General features: G+C 44.0%; 1 protein-coding gene across 2 annotated transcripts in view; it reads left to right on the top strand.

Annotated features, from left to right (window-relative positions):
* The window catches only part of LOC145403014 (uncharacterized), a 373,086-nt gene that overhangs the window by 124,276 nt on the left and 226,653 nt on the right, over positions 1–22,157 (top strand). Inside the window, exons 6-7 of one of the 2 annotated variants that reach the window (XM_080274843.1) lie at positions 6,594–6,734; positions 20,436–20,576. The exons of the other annotated variant lie outside the window; for it this stretch is intronic. Coding sequence (XP_080130969.1) covers positions 6,594–6,734; positions 20,436–20,576 — 282 coding nt within the window. The remainder of the gene's footprint in view (positions 1–6,593; positions 6,735–20,435; positions 20,577–22,157) is intronic. 2 annotated transcript variants of the gene reach the window in all.

Here is a 22,157-nt window from a genome sequence, read left to right on the forward strand (position 1 = left end):
GCATATGCTGTCTGAGGGTCCAAGGGCCAGAAAGAAGGGTGTCCACATATGCGGTCATCCCTTCACCACTCCCCAACCCTCACACGACTTCTCTCACCACACCCATGCACAACCCCCCACCCTTAACCCCCACCCTCCCTCACCACCCACCACCCCCACATTGCAGAACTGACCCCACCTGCTGACATAAAAGGGGTCCGTGCCTTCCTAGGCCTGGCCTCATATTACTGACACTTTTCAAGATCTTCAGCACTATTGCCAACCCACTCCATGACATGACAAAACAAGATGAAATCTTCTGTTGACCTGCCCCCAGAATCAAGGGCTTCGAATAACTCACTGCAGCATCAAAAGTTGCCTCCTCTGACTACATATAACCGTTTTGGTTGTATACAGACATCTCCCTGGCCGGAAAAGACGCCGTCTGCACCAACGTCAGGGAGGGAAAAGAGTACATCATCGCTTGCGCCAGCAGGACCTTAAACCCTTCCAAAGCAAATTAGCAGCAACAAAACGTGAATGCCTTGGAGTGGTATGGGCTCTCGGGCATTTCTGGGCCTACATCTTGCGGCTCTCGCTTACGATCATCACAGACCACCAGTCCCTGCAATGGATGTAGAGATCGCAAAAAACTGACACTTGCTTAGTCTGATGGTGAGAAACCCTCAAAGAATTCGACTTTGAGATCACGTACTCCACTGCCAAACTGCATAACAATGAAGATGCCTTCTCGAGGCTCCCCCTGAAATCACTCATCAAAACACAGAAAACACGGCTCAGCACTTCACAGAGAACCTTACTGCGTCAGTAGGAAACTAAAGAAAAACCCAAATGGATGCCACCCAACATTCAGAAAGACCACCTATATACATCCTCAGGCCACATCATCATCAGCCCCACCAATTTTGAAGATGTTATGGTCCATCCACACTCCAACAACAGAATCCACCTTGGCCAGCAAAAACTACTTCAGGTTTTTAACCTGCCGAGTGCCAGAACTGTACATGTACGGCGGTGTCTACGTCTGTGGACAGTGCCAGAGCCATAAGTGTACGTCTGCAATTGCAACTGGCGTCACCATGCGAATTTTCAAATTTGGCGGGAAATGACTGGCATGGACGCACACACACCCTTTCTGCATCTTTACCCACTCCCTATATCATGTATATACCCAACAAGAGCGTCCTTGACTTCAACAGCATAGTTATTGATGAAGAAAATGAAGATCTACCTCAGCTCAATGGGTGTCTGCGGCGGCCGATAAAGTCTATGGGCTTTACTCCGAAGTTTTCAGCCACCTGCTCAAGGAGAATCGACCTCAAAAGTGACCTAAATGGCTTCTTTGAGTACTTTTATGGTTGTTCTCCATGTTTTCTCATCATTTCCAACCTACCTAGCAAAAGAAAAAAGATTGAAAATTGGCCGGCACCACGGCTCCATGAGGGTCCAAAGTCTGCCGGCACATGGCAGATTAAGGACATCTACTGGCCACCTCAGAGCCTGCACATTAGAAAACGATATCTCCAGGACATCAGGACCAACCGGGCACCTCACGACCACCAAATCGCTGCAGCTGCTTATGGTGGACGTGATGGGGCCTCTGCCATCAAAGTCAGTGACTACTTATCATCACGTTCGTTGACACCCTACCCCAAGTTCATAGTCACCTGTCCAATTAAGGAACACTCTGCCACAGCCATTCCGGAGGCCCTAATTACCAACATCTTTCCGTACTTCAGCCTTCCACAAGCACTCCATTCTGACAATGCCTCAGAGTTCCCTTGACAAGATTAGGGACAGCAATCCAAGTTATTTGGATCCTGTATCTCCCACTTGTTTCCCTACCTTCCCCAAGGGAACTCAGCTTGTGATAGAAGACACCGAAGCCTTACCAACCAGTCAGGCTAGTCACACTCAACACAGAAGACTGGCCATCTCAATTAAAGATTCTACAATTACAATAGAGCATGAACACTTGCACTGGGCAGGACGGCATCACTCCCCATGAATGCGTTTTTCACGAGCCCCCACTGCTAATCCCAATACGACATTTGGCCCAGCCACTGCCAAATGCACAAGCCACACCAGTACCCACTTACTCACCTCAAGATCCAACTCTGTTACATGCAACACTGCCAAGACCTGCAGAAGGACGACATTAATCCCGATAATCCATACCAAATGGACCAAAAAGTCATGGTTGCTAGACTGCCCCTAGACCACAAACTTTGGACAAAGTTTTTAAGTCCTTTCAAAATCACCCTCGTGCCGAATTGTTACAAGGTTGTTATTCATTTTCATGGCTCTACCAACGTATGCTACAACCGACGTGTCCATCGATATAACCCCCTCGAAACTGACAAAACCAACACCAAAACCAAGGAAACCCCAATTCTGTTCTCCTTCACCCCTTCTTGCCCACATCCCCAGTTGTTCAGGTATCCAAAAATTCATTGCCCTGTCTTCCCCACCCGTCCCATGAACTTCTCTCCTCTCCCATAACCACCAAATACCACAACAAGACAGCCATCCTCATCTCCTCAGGCCTTACCCCCATCTTCATCACCCAACCTGTCCACTCCACAGTCCTCTGACCACCAACCCTCATCCTCACCTCCCCCTCTCATTCTCCACCACACACTCAGATTCGCCATCCTGACCATCAGCCACCCAGCCATCCCACACATTTTCATATACCCCTTCTCATTCATCTCATACCCCCAATAAACCTTCACCATTACCACAACCATCACGACAACCTTGCCCAACCTCATAGCCATCATCGGCAAGACCTAAATCATCAACCAGTCCCTCCTCCTCCTCAATGCACCTGTCCAGCAGAAGCTGCATTTCCATCTTCACCAGATCAGGCTGCCAATCAAGGCCACCTGATATAGCCCCCCACTATCATTAAAACCTGTCACCTCACCCCTTGCCTCCTGTCCAAACACAACCGCAAATCAAACTCACCCCACAACTTAGGAAAAAAAAAAAAAAAAAAGTCACTAACAAGCGAAAATTCCACACCGCCTATGCCCATACTGGCCAACACCCATCCCACTGCTATCTCCGTGTCCACAACAGGTGACTTCAAGCCTTAACCCTGGGTCAAAGGTCACCATTTGCCTCTCAGTCACTATTGCAGCCACGGCCATCACCGCCATCTCAACTCTCCAACCACACCCAATCCACACCACCATGTTCCTCTCCTACAATTTCTGGGTCTCCAACACAAAACACAAGAAGAGAGTCCAGGGGCCTCAACACCTACTGTGCTTACTAGCAACTTACCCCTAACCACGCTCCCTGATCCCCGTCAGAGACCCAAAAAGGAAACCTGACGAATGACTTAGAGTCTGATACTACACCCTGAAGAACCTCACACCAACCATGGTCACCAATGAGGCGAAAACATTCAACCTCCTGCCACAGGAATGTGGCTTTGAAAACGATCAAGGTAGTAAAATGCCCAGGACAAGGCCACCTACAAGAGCCCCTGCTCCAGCTACTACCACAGAAAACCATCACCAATGAGACAGGAGACAGCCTTGCCCCACCACCAAGATAGCTACCATAAAAGCATCCGAGCAAGAGGGGCTTGAGAGATCACACACCCGCCACCATTTGCCGCCCCTGTCCGCAAAGCTGCAGCCCTCCCACTGTCACAGCTGGAGCCCCAAGTACTGCAAATGGCCAGAACTTTTCATTCCAGTACGGCTTCCATGCGGTACTAAAGAGAAAACTCATTGCTTCTCTGACTTCGATTTGGCTCAACGCAAACCATTGATGTTGGCTTGATGCAACGTCCATCCTGAACTGGCTCAACACAGTTCAGCCCCGAAGAAGCCACGATGTCCCTCGTCACCTATAGCTCCAGAGAAATATAGGAACTGGCTCGACATGATTCGGCTCAGGAGAAGCCACGACGTCCCTCCTTACCAAGTGAACTGGCTCGATGCAGTTCGACTAAGAATGCACGAAGTCCCTCCTCAACATGTGAACTGGACCAATGCAGCTCATTCATGGAGAAGCCACGATGTATTCAAGGCCCGGACCGACTGCTGCAAGACACCCTGATCCTAGGGGTGACCTCTCCCCGTCCTCCCCCTTCCACGTCTCCTTAGTCCTCTCCCACATATACCTGGAAAATGGATCTCGGCGACACCAATGTATAACCTTGTTGTCCCGAATCTCTTGGGTCCCTTCCAACCTCCCTGTGTACCCACTTTGGGAGCAATACATGCTAGCCTCTGTCCTCCAGGTCCTTATGGAGAACTAGATATCAGATTCTTCACTTCCAGAACAAGAGACGTGGTCTCTACTTTTAGGCCTTTTGTCATCCTCATACACTTTTAAGAACACCCTACAGTACAGACGTAAACTCCCCTCTCATGTCTCCCACTTTTTATGGTGTATAGACTTTGCGGCGATCTTCCTCGTGCACATGAAGGAGAGGTTGTTTCAGGCCCACAAACTGAGACCGCATATAGCAGATTGACCACTTCCCTCACAGTTTCTTTCTCAGGCTGAATGTGCCAGGGTTATACCTAAAGAGTTACAATTATAATAAACCTTTGGTATCGCCACTCTGAGTTTCTGTGTCCACCATGTACCATTAGGGTGTATCAGAAGTGTGTTTTGTGTGTTCCTTCTTGTTTAGAAGAATCCAGGGAAACCAAGTTCGCACCAGGATAACATTTAGTAATTTCGGGTGCAACCCAGTTAATTTCCGTGCTCAGTTTCAGGTAAGGGGATGGGTCTGTTATGATGTGGCAGGGGTAAACCAGTTCTGCTGTCGGGCCCTGCTGCTGATGTCACTGATTGCATTGCGCAGTTGACCCTTGTGCGGTGTGGTGCAGTGAGGATCTGTCCGTTCTCCCCTTTGGGGCTAAGATGCGAATGAATGTGTTTGAATGGATGAGTAAATGGGGAGTGTGTCGTCCTGTCTCGGCTACCTCCCTTTCTTTGGGGGAAGCAGCCTAGGTATATACATACATACATATATATATATATATATATATATATATATATATATATATATATATATAGATAGATAGATAGATAGATAGATAGATAGATATAGATATATATATATATATATATATATATATAGATATATATATATATATAGATATATAGATATATATATAGATATAGATATATATATATGTATATATGTATATATATATATATATATATAGATAGATAGATAGATAGATATAGATATAGATATAGATATAGATATATATAAATATATATATATATATATATATATATATATATATATACACACACACACACACACACACACACACGTCATGCAAGCAGCACGTGTTGCTTTTCACACGCTTTCCAGCAGTGTGTGTAGATTCGCTGTAGTATGGGTTTGGTAATGAATTTGGCGTTTTTATTTCTTTTTCAACTATGATTTCGAATTTTGAGGAAACTCCTTTTACTAACATCTTTTGCGTCCTCATAAGTTTTCCAGCAATGCTCATAGGTCTTTTTTCATTCTAATTCTCCATAAAAACAGTTTAGACTTTAAACGCTGAACTTTGTGCTGTTTGGCTTTATTCTGCAATATTATGGTGACATCTTTACTTTTTCTTCCTTTTTATAAGAAAGTCACTTAGTTAACACCTATTACTTTTATTTTTTAAAGCTTTCGAACTATGTACCTAGATTCATTGTCGATTAAATCGTCTCCTAAATAAGAGTTTTGATGCTGTGTTCTACCACTGTATATTTAAGAGTTATAGGTGTTTCGGTAGATCTAAAAAGAGATAAAAACAGGATGAACACCATAGCAATGACTACGTCAGTACGACAATTTATTACTGTGATATCAAGTCACTGTACTTGCCTAGCCCCAATGAGTTCATATTTTTTTTAGAAGAATGTCCTGAGTACCGTATTTGAAGTAGTTCAGGACACGCATGTCGAAAATGAGATCCATTAATGCTTAAAGACATGATGGCATTGGCAGAATAAGTTCATGCCACTGTACTAGCACCCTTTTACCCAAATCACTCTGTTGACGAAACCGTACGTCGGAGGCCCAGTATCAGTGAAGAAGATGCTGCGAAGACTCTTTGGTGGTGGTGATGATGGTGATGAATTTGGCGGTGGGTGTATGTAGGTGCTAATCTTCCTTTTTCGAAATTTATTTTTATGAAAAGCAGACAATTATATATATATATATATATATATATATATATATATATATATATATATATATATATATATATATATATACATATATATATATATAATATTTACAGTATACTGTATGTACTGTTCTCGCACTAAGTAGTCCAAGTTATGACTTCTTGATGTTTCATGTTTGATGAAAACGGCGTGTTGTTTTGTCACAGGATGGTATTGGGACAATATAATGGAAATTACAAAATGCTTAATTAAAATTCTTTAGTACGGTATCAACCTAAATACCTTTCTGATTTCTAACAGACGATTTTGTATATCTGTAAGAGTACAAATTAATTCAAAGAAATCTTTCAATTCAGCTATTATTTATCAGCTAATGCAGGCAATATTTTCAATATAATTCACATTTTTTTCACCTGACCTGCAAGAGGAGTGTACTAAGGTGTGCACCAAGGAGTACAAACCCGTGTGTGGCAGCGACGGCGTGACCTACCCCAACAACTGCACCCTGGCTAATGCTCAGTGCCGCTACCCATGCATCGAGTTCGCCTACCATGGAGAGTGTTACCGTAAGAACATTTTCTCACATTTCTTAACGTATTGTTTTTTACTTAGGAATTCTGGCGACACCTGGTAATATCCTCTCGTACATTAGTAATGAAAAATACGTCAATAATAGGGAGGTATAAGTAGCATACAAGATAATATAAACGTTTAATATACAATGTGTGCTGTCACGGAAAGGCAGCACGAAGTCTCCCACGACAACAATACAGGCAGTGAGGAGGCAGCCTAAGGGTAAGGATATGGGTCGTAGTCTGAGTGGTTTTGTAGAATTCATAATACATCTTCTTCACATTAAACCTTAATATCGCTTTGTACGTTACTGATGGATATAGCACATAAAGAGCAAATAAGAGAAAGGGAATGTGTGTTGTGGAAAATAAATCGCTAAGGAAAAGTTGCTACAAAACTTCGAACGTTACACAGAATTCGGCTGCCAGCCACAATATGCTGTATTCACTTCATCCCCCATTTCCATATAGTGGACGTCGCAACAATATAAACAATCAACGGATGAGGGTGGTTAGAATATCAAGCAGTTTTTTTTTTTTTTTTTTTTTAACTGGTGCTGGAGCGTGTGCCTTCATGCAGTGGTACAGATATAGACGGGCATGTGCGCTGCCCAGTTATACACAAGTCCCTCAGTTCCTTACCAATACCTCCAAAAGTTTATGGTTGGCTGCTTTATAAAAGTAACCAGCCTGTAGATCACTGGGTACTTGTTTCAGGTGAACACGACTACGCCAGTAACAATGTAGCATCTCCGTAGTGTCATGGGATCAGTGCAGGGACTGGTTTACTATCCAATTTGTGACTTTAAAAGGTGGTAGAGTGCAGTGATAAGGCTGCAGGAGGTGGAAAAGAGGATGGATCGTATGAGAGATGGACGCGAGACTGTGTAGATATGATCTGGAGCAGATGGCGGAAGTGGAAGGTGTGAGAAACGTGTGCAACACTGAGGTGGTGTGTGGGATTAGAAAACGTAAGAGAAGAAAGCAGTACCGTGGTGGAATGAGTGGGAGAAACATGTGTGTAGCACTGACGTGGTGTGTGGGGTTGGGAGGGATAAAAGTTTAAATCAACAGCGTGGTGGAATGAGAGGGTGAAACGAACTGCCAAAGGAAAGAAGGTAATTTTAAAAGACTCCATAGAAAGATGATGAAAATTGATGTGGATGTGTGGAAATGGAAAATAAAATTGTATGCCGGGAAGAGGAAATATTTGATGAGAAGATGAAAGAGCCTGAGAGATAAAAACAAAGGACGCTTGTGAAAAGAATGAAAACGATCAGAGGGAGAGAGTATTTAGTGGGGCTCTTATATATATACAACGATTGTAGTGGGGATGGCAGTGCTCCTAAAACCATCTACACAATATCAAGTAGTAGAAAGTCATGGAATCGCATCCCTACACTTTCATATTTTATTTTATTTTTGGTATAATTTTTTTGTATTGTATGGTTTGTTAATAATTACACATATGAAGACAGTTTTCGGATGCACTTATGGTGCACCATAGTGACACGTACTGGAGTTAAAAAAAAATAAAAAATAAAAAAGGATTATAATTATTTTTGCCTAAGCCGACCTTGTTCAGAAAGTCTGTGGCACAGTCATTCCTGTATCTTAATTTGATTTAGTAAGTATTTTTCGTTCTTGTTTTGCTGTTTTTTTAAGCACATAATTATGTAGGATGCGCCGAAAGTTTTTGTAAGTTATGCAACTTAAGATCATCACAGTAGTTACGGGATCAATGAAGGTTCTGAGTCACCCGCTCCTCCTTGGAAGCTCTACCTTGAGCTAAATAACATGACCTTGAGAAATAAGAAAACATATTACCCACCATATTGCTCACCATACTACTCATCAACTCTTGCTGTTGTGAATAAAGTATCCCCAAGTCTTCAGGTCGTTGCGTTGATGAGTAATGACGTGAGGAAGAGAACTAATTTTCAGCGCGAAAGCAGGACGTGTTCGTGCGTCTGCCCGTGGCACCGAGTACGGCTTTGCTCTCAACGGCTTTGCCCTCAACTTGCTCTCAATGGAGTATGGCTCATCGTGTAGGTTCTCCACTACTATGTAAACTAGACACAGTTGCATCAAAGGCATGCCTTATGGCACTATCACTGAGCCCTTTTCTAGTTTCCTTGGAAAGAGGCTTGGCAGGGGTGGATGATGCAGTTGGCTACAGGTGGAGCAGACGGAATCCGACAAACAGGAACCTGAAGACGTCGTTGTACACCTGGCAAGAGCACAGGACAGACTGAGACTCGTCTGTGTACTATGGAGGGACTCCTTCCCTACCCTTTGGTGCCGAGATGAAATGGCGACCTGTACAAATGGTGGCAGAAGACACTTGCGTGTATAGCCGCTACCTGGTGGCCACGTAGCATCCCGATTGTGATGTATATAGACATTATCTAGAGATTAGGGATTAAGCAACACATTTAATTTTTTCGTAAGCTTTCCAGTGAAGTGCATAGATCTGTTGTTGCTTTATAAATCTCACAGATAATCCAGCTTTGTTGTTGTAACTTCTCTCCTGATTACATCTATCTGTCTATCTATCTGTTGACAGACGCCTCAATCCCTTACGGGGTGGCTACAAACTAATCGCCTCCACGTCGCCCTGTCCTCTGTCATTTCACTGCCCTGCTCCCAACTCACACTCCCGTCTCTCATATACCTCTCCACTCCATCCCTCCATCTCATCCTTGGCCTCCCCCTCCCTCTCTCCCCCTCCACCTCACTCACATACACTCTCCTCATCAGTCTCTTACTCTCTATCTTCTCCACATGGCCAAACCACCTCAGTGTGTTTCTCCTAACGCTTCCTGTCACATCCACATCCACACCAGAACGCTCCTTTACATCCTTATTTGTCAGTCTGTTTCTCCATGTGACTCCACAGGCTCCCCTCAAATAACTCACTTCCACCGCTCTCACTCTTTACTTGTTTCCATCCAACAACGTCCAAGCTTCACTTCCATACGTTAGAGTTGGTATCACGATACTGTCATGTATTAACGTTTTCACTTCCATGCTCACTTCCCTGTTTCTTCTCACTGCTTTCAAGGAACCAGCAACCTCTCTTCCCTGTCGTACCCTTTCAACTGCTTCACCTTCCAAATTTCCATCATTACTCATCACACTACCCAACCACGTAAACGTACTCACATTTTCCATTTCCTCCTCTTCCAACCTCACTGCACATTCACTGACTTCATTTCTCTCGAAGACCATAATTTTACTCTTCCCTACATTCACATTTAGATTCCGTTTCATATATATTCTCCCACACTCATACACCAAGCCTTCCAGCTCCATTTTGTCTTCATTCAACAACACAGTATCATCTGCAAACAACAGTACAGGGAGTTTCCAAACACTCCCTTCTCTCACTAGGGCCACTTCAACATCCACTGGCCTATCTTGTATCTCTTTTACAACCCCATCCATGTACAGATTGAACAACCATTTAGACATGACACATCCCTGTTTCAACCTAACCTTGAAACAGAAAAATTCACTCAGTTTACTATCCACACACACTGTAGCCTTAACTAGGGACTAGGCCACCTGGCACAGTCCTCACCCCAGCTAGTACCATAGAAATAATCTCCAACGAGACGGGAGACAGCCTGATCCCACCACCAAGATAGCTACCACAGGAGTGTTTGAGGAAGAGGGGCATGGAGATCATGCACACCCCACCATTAGCCGCCCCTCACCCCGAGCCAGAGACCATCCACCGTCGCAGCCAGAGCCAAAAATACTGCAAACTACCAGAGCTCTTCAGTCCAGTACTGGCTCGATGCAGTACTAATGAGAATGCTCGATGTTTCTCTGACTCCAGTTTGGCTCGATGCAAACCATTGACTTGGGCATGACGCAATGTCCATCCTAAACTGGTTCAATGCAGTTCAGTCCCGATGAAGCCACGACATCCCTTCTAACTTACAGCTCTGGAGAAACCTCAATGTCCCTCCTTATTCACTGAACTGATTCGACACGACGTCCCTTCTCACCAAGTGAACTGGCTCGACACAGTTCAGCTTCGAAGCCATGACATCCCGCCTTGTGTACTGAACTGGCTCGACAGGGTTCAGCTAAGGAGAAGCCACGACTTCCCTTCTCTCCCAGTGAACTGGCTCGACGCTATTCAGCCAAGAATCCACGAAGTCCCTCCTTGCCATCTGAACTGGCTCAAAGCGGTTCAGCCTTGGAGAAGCCATGACTTATCCCGGACCCGGACCAACTGCTGCAAGACACCCCGATCCCAGGAGTAACCTCTCTCCCTGTGCTTCCCCTTCAACATCCCCTCAGTTCCCTCTTCCGTACACCTGGAAAACAGATCCCGGTAACATCACTGTATAACCTTGCTTTCTCGACACTCTCGGTTCACTTCTAGCCTCCCTGTGTTCCCACTTTGGGAATAATACACACTAACATCTGTCCCCCAGGTTCTTAGGGAGAACTAAATATCGGGTTCCTCCCTTTCAGAACAAGAGTCGTAGTCCCTCCATTTTGGCCTTTTGTCATCCTGATACACTTTTAACAACACACTACTGACTCAACTCCTAGGTCTCCTGTTTGTCAGCGTATAGACCTACTTAGTGCACTCGAATTCTTTAGGGCCCTCAGCTTGAGACCCCATATCCCAGACTGACCAACTTCCCCCACACTGTTTCTATGTCTCAGGTTTAATGTGCTAGGGTTGTACCTAGAGTGTATGAATTCTAATAAATCTGCAGTATCACCACACTGCATTTGTGTGCCCACCTTGTACCATTAGAGTGTATCAGATGTGTGTTTTGTTTGTTCCTTCCTGTTTAGAAGAACCCAGGGAAACCAAGTTTGTACCAGTAAAACACTGGTGACTAATGATGGTTCTAAATATGGAGGGAAGACAAAGCAGGGCTGTGATCACTCCACGTACACGGTAGCACATACACCACGATGGTGGCCCAAAGGTCCCACATCTCCATACCCAAGTATGATACAAAACTCAATGACATTACAACTGACATCGATATGGCCAAACCTGTATTGGATTCGGTTTACAAAAAGGATGCACAGAAAATCGCGGTATTGCTCATCTAGGCAAATCGGTTTCCCTGGTAGCAGGGAAAATCAGTGTGAACCTAACATGGACAGAGTTTAGTAAATTAGTGGCCCACGCTGTAAAACTCTCCCTCTGTTTGGACGTCGCACTCTCACAGTTTATTTATGTAAGATTCGAGGGATATCTAGATGCAATATTAGCGTACTTGAGAAAATTTATTATGTCTGCCTATGCCCAGTTGACTGGAAAACAACACAATCAACATATATTTACACACCTCATAAGAATCCTACCTAGTATCATCCAGGAACACCTCACAGTCTAAGATATCCAGGGATTTGACCGGAACACCATTATGATCTGGCTGCTACTGGCGGCACATGCAGGCAAACAAAAGCAGAATGGGGCTGTGTATCTTGTCCCCACTGAACCAAGGCAAGATGATGGAAGATTGGTGGAGTCAAAGCCACCCATTCTATCCCAGAGTATCCCCGTCTCCACAAGAAAAACAGACACGGTATGACAGCTTAATCTTGATTGACCCATGGGAGATCAAGGCCTGCAATGCTTCCTGCACCCTGCACTATATGCATGGACTGGTTAAAGCTCGACACAGCATGTCCAACCGCCGAACTTCACCAAAGAAGCCCCATCCCTTCCAGCATCATGTCACCAACAGTGACTCCAGGGTAGATGACACAGGACTGGATACCAAGGAAGAGCTCGTTGGGAAGTCTACCAATGATTATGTAGATGATGAGATGGAAGAAACCGGGTCCTCCGGAGCTGGATTAAATTTTTATAATCGAACCACTGACCCTGAAAGGCGGACTCTCCCTCTCGCAGTTACCACCCTAGAGCAGTCAGTGTACACCAACCACCCGTTCATCGTCTCTGACTTAAGGTCTATGACTTATGATGGCTATCTCTGGTTGGATTTGTTACAAAGCTGGGGGCCACGATCGATTGCCGTCAGTGGCACCTCTGGTTCAGAGCCCACAATCCCACTGCCGGCCTGCACACAATCATGAAAGAAGATGACCACCATCCAATCTCACCCTCAAGCCTGGGTGGCACTGGGGACCCCTGTCCAGCACCTATTGCTGTTCGCCACGCAGATGGAGCAACCTTTCGCCATGTGTTGCCTCATCTCCCTGGAATTAGTTCAACCTAACCTCAATGCACTCAGGATCGTCAGTGTATCCGACAGACCCTTCATGCTTCCCAAAGGCCTAGTCATGGGAGTGTTGGAAACATTAATTTGATACCCCACTTGAACCCCCAAGTTCTACCAGCGCCCCCTCCCTACCGCAGATTCTCATGCATCTGTCACCACAACACCAACAAAACTTGGAACAGCTGCTCCTACTCTACCATGACGTCTTTGCCTCATACGGAAGAGGTCTAGGCCAGACCGAGATACTACATCACCAGATACAAACTATGGGACCCCCCATACACCAGCCATCATGCTAAAAAAATCCATTGCAATGCCAAGAAGAAGACTGCAGAGTTCATGACATGCTGAGTGCAGCGAACGTGATGCCCACGACCAGCCCATGGTCTTCCCTTGTAGTTCTGATGATAAAGAAAGATGAATCCACGAGATTTTGCATCGACTATCGACAACTCAATGACATGACCATCAAAAATGCCACCCCTCTAACTCAAATCGATGGCTTCTAGGACTCTCTGTACTGTGCCCGATGGTTCTCCACTTTGGACCTTCAGTTGGGCTACTGGCAAGTACTTATTCAAGAAGAACATCGAAAGAAAACAGCCTTCTCTACCAGTGGAAGATGACTTTTTGAGTTCAGCGTCCTCCCCTCTGGCCTCCCTCACAACCCACCACCCCTCCAATGCAGAGCTGTCCCCACCTGCCAATGTAAAAGGAGTCCATGCCTTCCTAAACCTGGCCTCATATTAACGACGCTTTTCAAGAACTTCGGCACTATCACCAACCCATTCCATGACATGACAAAACAAGTTGAAATCTTCTGGTGAACTACCCACAGAATCGAGGCCTTCGAAAAACTCACTACAGTATCAATAGTTACCTTCTTTGACCACACGTAACCTTTTTGGTTGTATACAGACATCTCCCTGGCCGGAAAAGACGCCGTCCTTACCCAAGTTGGGGAGGGAAAAGAGCACATCATCGTGCCAGCAGGACCTTAAACCCTTCCAAAGCAAATTATGCAGCAACAAAACGTGAATGCCTCGGAGTGGTCTGGGCTCTCAGGCATTTCTGGTCCTACATATTAGGTCCTCCGCTTACAATCATCACGGACCACCGGTCCCTGCAATGGGTGCAGAGATCGCAAAAAAAATTACACTTTCTTAGTCCGTTGGTGAGAAACCCTCGAGGAATTCAACTTCGAGATCACGTACTGCACTGCCAAACTGCATAGCAATACGGATGTTTTGTCGAGGCTCTCCCTGAAATCACTCACCGAAACAGAAAACACGACTCAGCACTTCACAAAAAACCTTACTGCAACAGTGGGAAACCAAAGAAAAACCCAAATGAATTCCACCCGACACATTCAAAAAGTTAGAATGTATAGGGCAGAATTCCTCAATTACTTTCTATGAAGGTCCAATCATACTGTCATCCGATTTGGCAGAGGTCCAGATGTAAAATCTTGTCTTTAATATTGATAATGGAATAAAATACTTGTATTTATTTCAGGATACAGAGTAATTAGTTCTTTAAAATATACTGAAACTGTGCAGAAAGTTAATACCCCGAGGAACTCTGAATAAGCTTTAAAGTTCTCCTCTGTTGTTAAGGTGGTTAAATAAGACACAAAAATCTATTCTCCACACTCCCACCTTTTCAAAGAGACAGAACGATTCTTATGTTGGCCAAATTACAATACTATCTTTACATAAGCACAACCACACAAACACTACCACTACCACTTCAGCACCATACCGACCACAAGTAACCAGTCTTAACACTTTTCATTGTCTTTCCATCTATTCACCAGCTGAAAAAGCCAATGACAGCAATCTGTGGGCATGAGTACATGCATTGCAGCTTGATAAAGACGGAATTCCTACGGCTAGGAATCCTGTTCTCGTTACCAATATTTAATGTTGATGAGATCACAGTGATAATCTGCTACTTAGTATTCTGAAACTCACGTTACTTTGATGTAAGCATCTAGAGTAGCTCGAAAAATTAGTGGCTTCTGTGTTGATCAGTTAGCTCACTCATCTGCATTGTAATCATCAAATGAGCTGGTTGGTATTACTGCAGTAGTTAAACATAACTGACAACCCGATGAAATTATATTTTATTCAGCCGTATTGTGGACTTAACTCAACCAGAGATCCTAAATACTGTGTTTCTTCCATTCGAGGCCGATGATGAACATTCAGTGATGGAAGTTGCTGGGGTCCGTACCAAAACTCGTCACGGTCCGGATTCGGACCGCTGTCCGCCATTTGAGTACCACTGCCCTAGATCATCCACCAGCCCCTCATCCTCCTTTACACACCTGTCTGGCAGAAGCCGCATTTCCATCCTCACCAGATCAGGCCGCCAATCAAGGCCATGTCATTAAAGCCCCATTATCATTAAAACCTGTCACCCCACCCCTCGTCTCCCGTTCAACCCCAACCGCAAATCAAACTCACCCCACAACTCAGGAAAAAAAAAAAAATAAGGTCAAACAAGAAACAACTCCACCCTGCCTATCCCCATACTAGCCAACACCCATCTCACTGCTACCTTCGTGTCCACAACAGGCCACCACAAATGGTGACCTTTGACCTCTGGTCAAAGGTCACCATTTGCCTCTCAGCCACCATTTCAGCCACAGCCATTGCTGCCATCTCCTCTGTCCAACCACACCCAACCCACACTGCCATGTTCGTCTCCTACGATTTCTGGGTCTCCAACACAAGGCACAAGAAGAGAATCCAGGGGTCTCAACACCTACTGTGCTTACTAGCAACCTACTCCTAACCACGCTTCCTCATCCTCGTCAGAGACCCGAAAAGGAAACCAGACGAAGGACCTAGAGTCTAGTACTACACCCTGAAGGACCTCACACCAACCATGGTCACCAGTGAGGTAAAAATATTTAACCTCCTTCCACGAGGACGTGGCTGTAAAAATGGTGAAGGTAGTAAAATGCCCAGGAAGAGGCCACCTACCAAAGTCACTGTTCCAGCTACTACCACAGAAAACCATCACTGACGAGACAAAAGACAGCCTTGCCCAACCGCCAACATAGCTACCATAAGAGCATCCGAGCAAGAGGGGCACGGAGATCACACACATGCCACCACTCCTGTCTGCCTCAAGCCACAGCCCTTCCACTGTCGCAGCTTGAGCCCCAAGTACTGCAAATGGCCAGAGCTTTTCACTCCAGTACTGCCTCCATGCGGTACTAAAGAGAAGGCTTAATGTTTCATTGACTCCGATTGATGTTGGCTTGAGGATGGCTTGATGCAACGTCCATCCTGAACTGGCTCAACACAGTTCAACCCCGAAGAAGCCACGATGTCCCTCGTCACCTATAGCTCCAGAGAAATCGAAGAACTGGCTCAACGTGATTCAGCTCAGGAGAAGCCACGACGTCCCTCCTTACCTAGTGAACTGGCTCGATGCAGTTCGATTAAGAAGGCACGAAGTCCCTCCTCAACATGTGAACTGGACCAACGTAGCTCATCCATGGAGAAGCCATGATGTGTCCCTGGCCCGGACCGACTGCTGCAAGACAGTCTGATCCCAGGGGTGACCTCTCTCCCTGTCTTCCTCCTTCCACTCCACCTTAGTACCCTCCACTCAGTGCCTACAAAACAGGTCCCGGCGACACCACTGTATAACCTTGCTGTCCCGAATCTCTCGGGTCTCTTCTAACCTCCCTGTGTGACCACTTTGGGAGCAATACATGCTAACATCTGTTCCCCGGGTCCTTATGAAGAACTAGATATCAGGTTCTTCACTTTCGGAACTAGAGTCGTAGTCTCTCCCTTTAGGCTTTTTGTCATCCTGATACACTTTTAACAACAGCCTACAGTAGAGACGTAAAGTCCCCTCCCATGTCTTCCCCTTTTTGTGGTGTATAGACTTCACAGCGACCTCCCTAGTGCACTTGAAGGAGAGGTTTTTCTCAAGCCCACAAACTGAGACCGCATATAGCAGATTGACCACTTCCCTCACAGTTTCTATGTCTCAGACTGAATGTGCCAGGGTTGTACCTAAAGTGTTCCAATTATATTAAACCTTTAGTATCGCAACTCTGAGTTTCTGTGCCCACATACTACCGTTAGGGCATATCAGAAGTGTGTTTTGTGTGTTCCTTCTTGTTTAGAAGAATCCAGGGAAACCATGTTCACGCCAGAATAACATTTAGAAATTTCGGATGCAACCCAGTTAATTTCCATGCTCAGTTTCGTTCCTTTTTTCATATATATATATATATATATATATATATATATATATATATATATATATATATATATATATATATATATATATATATATACACACACACACAAACACATCATGCAAGTAGCACGTGTTGCTTTTCACACGCTTTCCAGCAATGTGTGTAGATTCGCTGTTGATTTATAAAGTCTTTGAAGCAGCACGGGTTTGGTTATGAATTTGGCTTTTTTTTTTTAACTATGATATCAAATTTTGAGGAAACTCCTTTTAATAATACCTTTTACTTTCTCTTAAGCTTTCCAGCAATGCTCATAGATCGTCTATCGTTCTAATTCTCCATAAAAACAGTTTAGGCTTTAAACGCTGAACTTTGTGCTGTTTGGCTTTATTCTTCAATATTATGGCGACATCTTTACGTTTTCTTCCTTTTTATAAGAAAGTCACTTAAGTAATACCTATTACTTTTTTTTTTAAATAAGCTTTTCAAATACGTCCTTAGAGTCTATCTAACTATCTATCTATTGCCAGACCTCTTAATCCCTTATACTGGGTGGTCACAAACAAATCGCCTCCACTTCACCCTGTCCCCCGCTACTTCACTGCCCTGCTCCCAATTCACACCCAACTCTCTCATATACCTCTGCACTCCATCCCCCCATTTAATCCTTGGCCTTCCCCTCCCTCTCTCCCCCTCCACCTCACTCACATACATTCTCCTCGTCAGTCTCTCACTCTCCATCCTCTCCACATGGCCAGACCACCTCACTGTGTTTCTCCTAATGCTTCCTATCACATCCACATCAACACCACAACGCACCTTCGCATCCTCATTTGTCAGTCTGTCTCTCCATGTGACTCCACAGGCTCCTCTTAAATAACTCATTTCCACTGCTCTCACTCTTGAGTTCTCTCCCTTCAACAACGTCCAAGCTTCACTTCCATACGTCAGAGCTGGTATCACAATACTGTCATGTAATAACTTTTTCACTTCCATGCTCACTTCCCTGTTTCTTATCACTACCTTCAAGGAACCAGCAACTTTTCTTCCTTGTTGTACCCTTTCAAGCACTTCACTCTCCAAACTTCCATCCTTAATCATCACACTACCCAGGCACTTAAACGTACTCACATTCTTCATTTCCTCATCATCCAACCTAACTGTACATTCACTGACTTCACTTCTCTCTAAGACCAAAACTTTACTCTTCCCTGCAGTCATCTTTAAATTCCGTTTCGTACACACTTTCCCAAACTCATCCACCAAGCCTTGCAGCTCCTTCGTCTTCACTTAACAATACAGTGTCATCTGCAAACAACAGTACAGGGAGTTTCCAAACACTGCCCTCTCTCATTAAGGTCACTCCAACATCCACTGCCCTACCTCGTACCTCTTTTATAACCCCATCAATATACAGATTGAACAACCATGGAGATATGACACATCCCCAACCTTCAAAAAGAAAAACTCACTCAGTTCACTATCCACACCCATTGCAGCCTTAGAACTCTCATACATACTGTTCACAACATTCAACAACTTCTAATCTACTCCATATATTCTTAATACTTTCCACAGTCCATGTCTATCCACCCTGTAATATACTTTCTCCAAATCCACGAAGGCCGCATACAACTTCTTTCCCTTCTCTAGACACTTTTCCACTAAAGATCTAAGAATGAATATCTGATCTACACAACCTCTTCCCTTCCTAAAGCCTCCCTGTTCTTCTCCAACTAATCCCTCTGTTATTTCCCTAACTCTGTCAATAATTATCCTACCATATACTTTTCCTACGACACTAAGAAGATAAATCCTCCTATGATTACCACACACTTCTTTTTCCCCTTTCCCTTTGTACAAGGGAATAATTATACCTGACTTCCAATCATCCGGGACTTTACCTTCCTCCCAGGCCAACCTGAACGTCTTCCACATCCATTCTACTAATGTCTTTCCCCCATGCTTCAGCATTTCACCACACACTCCATCAATTTCTTGGGCTTTTCCCATTTTGACTTTCTTCATTGCTTCCACAACTTCCATCATACTGATTGCTCCCTTTCTTCACACCTCCCTCCTTTTCCCCGCCATTCCCAAGCCACTTATGCTCGCATTACTTTCATTCTCTGTGTTCAACAATTCGTTAAATTGGTCTCTCCATCACTTTTTCTCCCTTCTCCACTAGTAATTTACCATTATTTTCTTTCATTCTGCTAATAACTCCATTGCCACCTGTCTGACTCTCTTTACCTCTTTCCAGAACATTATCTTACATTCCATGCACTTTACACTCAAATTCCTTCCTAATTCCTCATCCACTCTCTTCTTACTCTCTCTTTCTAATCATTTCACCTATCGCTTCCTTAGATTCTTTGCCGATTAAATCGTCTCCTAAATAAGAGTGTTGATGCTGTGCTCTACCACTCTATATATCAGATTTGTAGGTGGTTCGGTAGATCTAAAGAGAGATAAAAGTCAGTAAGACAGTGTATTACTGTTATATGGAGTCACTGTACTTGCCTAGCCCCAAAGACTTGATATTTTTTTAGAAGAATGTCCTGAGTACCGTATTTGAAGTAGTTCAGGACACGCATGTCTAAAATGAGATCCATTAATGCTTAAAGACATAATGGCATTGGCAGAATAAGTTCATGCCACTGTACTAGCACCCTTTTACCCAAATCACTCTGTTGACGAAACCGTACGTCGGAGGCCCAGTATCAGTGAAGAAGATGCTGCGAAGACTCTTTGGTGGTGGTGGTGATGATGATGAATTTGGCGGTGGGTGTTGGTAGGTGTTAATCTTCCTTTTTCGAGATATATATATATATATATATATATATATATATATATATATATATATATATATATATATATATATATATATATATATCAAGAGAGAGAGAGAGAGAGAGAGAGAGAGAGAGTATATGTACAGTGTCTTCGCACTAAGTAGTCCAAGTTATGACCTCTTGATGTTTCTTGTTTGGTGAAAACGGCATGTTGTTTTGTCACAGGATGGTATTGGGACAATATAATGGAATTTACAAAATGCTTAATTAAAATTCTTTAGTATGGTATCAATCTAAATACCATTCTGATTTCTAACAGACGATTCTGTATATCTGTAAAATAGTACAAATTCAAAGAAATTTTTCACTTCAGCTATCATTTCTCAGCTAATCCAGGCAATATTTTCAATGTAATTCACATTTTCTTCACCTGACCTCCAAGAGGAGTGTCCTCAGATATGCACCCTGGAGTACGCCCCCGTGTGTGGCAGCGACGGCGTGACCTACCCCAACAACTGCACCCTGGCTAATGCTCAGTGCCAAGACCCATCCATCGAATTCGCCTACCCTGGGGAGTGTAACTGTAAGGATTTTTTGTTTTTCTTTCACATTTTTAACGTATTATTTTTGTCTTGGGAATTCTGGTGACACCTGGCAATATCCTCTTCTATGTTACTAATGAAAAATATGTCATTAATAGGGACGTATAAGTAGCACACAAAATAATATAAACGCTTAATATACAATGTGTGCTGTCACGGAAAGGCAGCACGAAGTCTCCCACGACAGCAATACAGACAGTGAGGAGGCAGCCTAAGGGTAAGGATATGGGTCGTAGTCTGAGTGGTTTTGTAGAATTCATAACACGTCATCCTCACATTACACCTTAAACCTTAATATCGCTTTATACGTTATTGATGTATATCTAAATAGTAGACAAGAGAATGGTAAGGTGTGTTGTGGAAAATAAATCGCTAAGGAAAAGTTGCTACAAAACTTCGAACGTTACACAGAATTCGGCTGCCAACCACAATATGCTGTATTCACTTCATCCCCCATTTCCATATAATGGACGTCGCAACAATATAAACAATCAACGGATGAGGGTGGTTAGAATATCAAGCAGTTTTTTTTTTTTTTTTTTTAACTGGTGCTGGAGCGTGTGCCTTCATGCAGTGGTACAGATATAGACGGGCATGTGCGCTGCCCAGTTATACACAAGTCCCTCAGTTCCTTACCAATATCCCCAAAAGTTTATGGTGGGCTGCTTTATAAAGGTAACCAGCCTGTAGATCACTGGGTACTTGTTTCAGGTGAACATGACTACGCCAGTAACAATGTAGCATCTCCATAGTTTCATGGGATCAGTGCAGGGACTGGTTTCCTTTCCTGTTTATGTGGCTTGAAAAGGCGGAGAGGGCAGTGATAAGGCTGCAGGAGGTGGAAAAGAGGAAGGAAAAGAGGATGGATTATAGGAGACAGATGGAGGCGAGACTGGGTAGATATGATCTGGAGCAGATGGCGGAGGTGGAAGGTGTGAGAAACACGTGTGCAGCACCGAGGTGGTGTGTGGGGTTAGAAGAGGTAAGGGATGAAAGCAGTAGCATGGTGGAATGAGGGGGTAAAACGAACTGTGAAGGGAACGGAGGAAATTTTTTAGACTCCATAACAAGGAGATGAAAATTAATGAGGATGTGTGGAAACGGAAGATAAAACTGTATGCCGGGAAGAGGAAAGATTTGAAGAGATGAAAGAGCCTGAAAGATAAAACTAGATCAATGCTTGTGAACAGACAGAAAACGATCAGAGGGAGGGCATATTTAACGGTGCTCTTTGGTATATACTGTACAACGATCATAATTGGGATGACAGTGCTCATTAAAACATCTAAGCAATATCGAGGCAGTAAAACAACATGTAATCGCATCCCGACCCTTTTTTTTTTTTCTTTTGCATAAATTTTGTATTGCATGGTTGGTTAATAATTACACCATTATCATGAAAGTTTGGGGGTACAGTAATGGTACACCGTAATGACACGTCTTGAAGTAAAAAAAAAAAAACAAGAATGGAATTATAATTGTTTTCCTGAGCCTACCTTGTTACAGCAGTTTCTGACATTTATCTTAATATGTTTTAGTGTTTTTCGTTCTTGCTTTACTGT

This window comes from Coenobita brevimanus, chromosome 60 (assembly GCF_032717465.1).
Source record: "Coenobita brevimanus isolate Jiangsu-jjx chromosome 60, ASM3271746v2, whole genome shotgun sequence".
NCBI classification, from domain to species: Eukaryota; Metazoa; Arthropoda; class Malacostraca; order Decapoda; family Coenobitidae; genus Coenobita; species Coenobita brevimanus.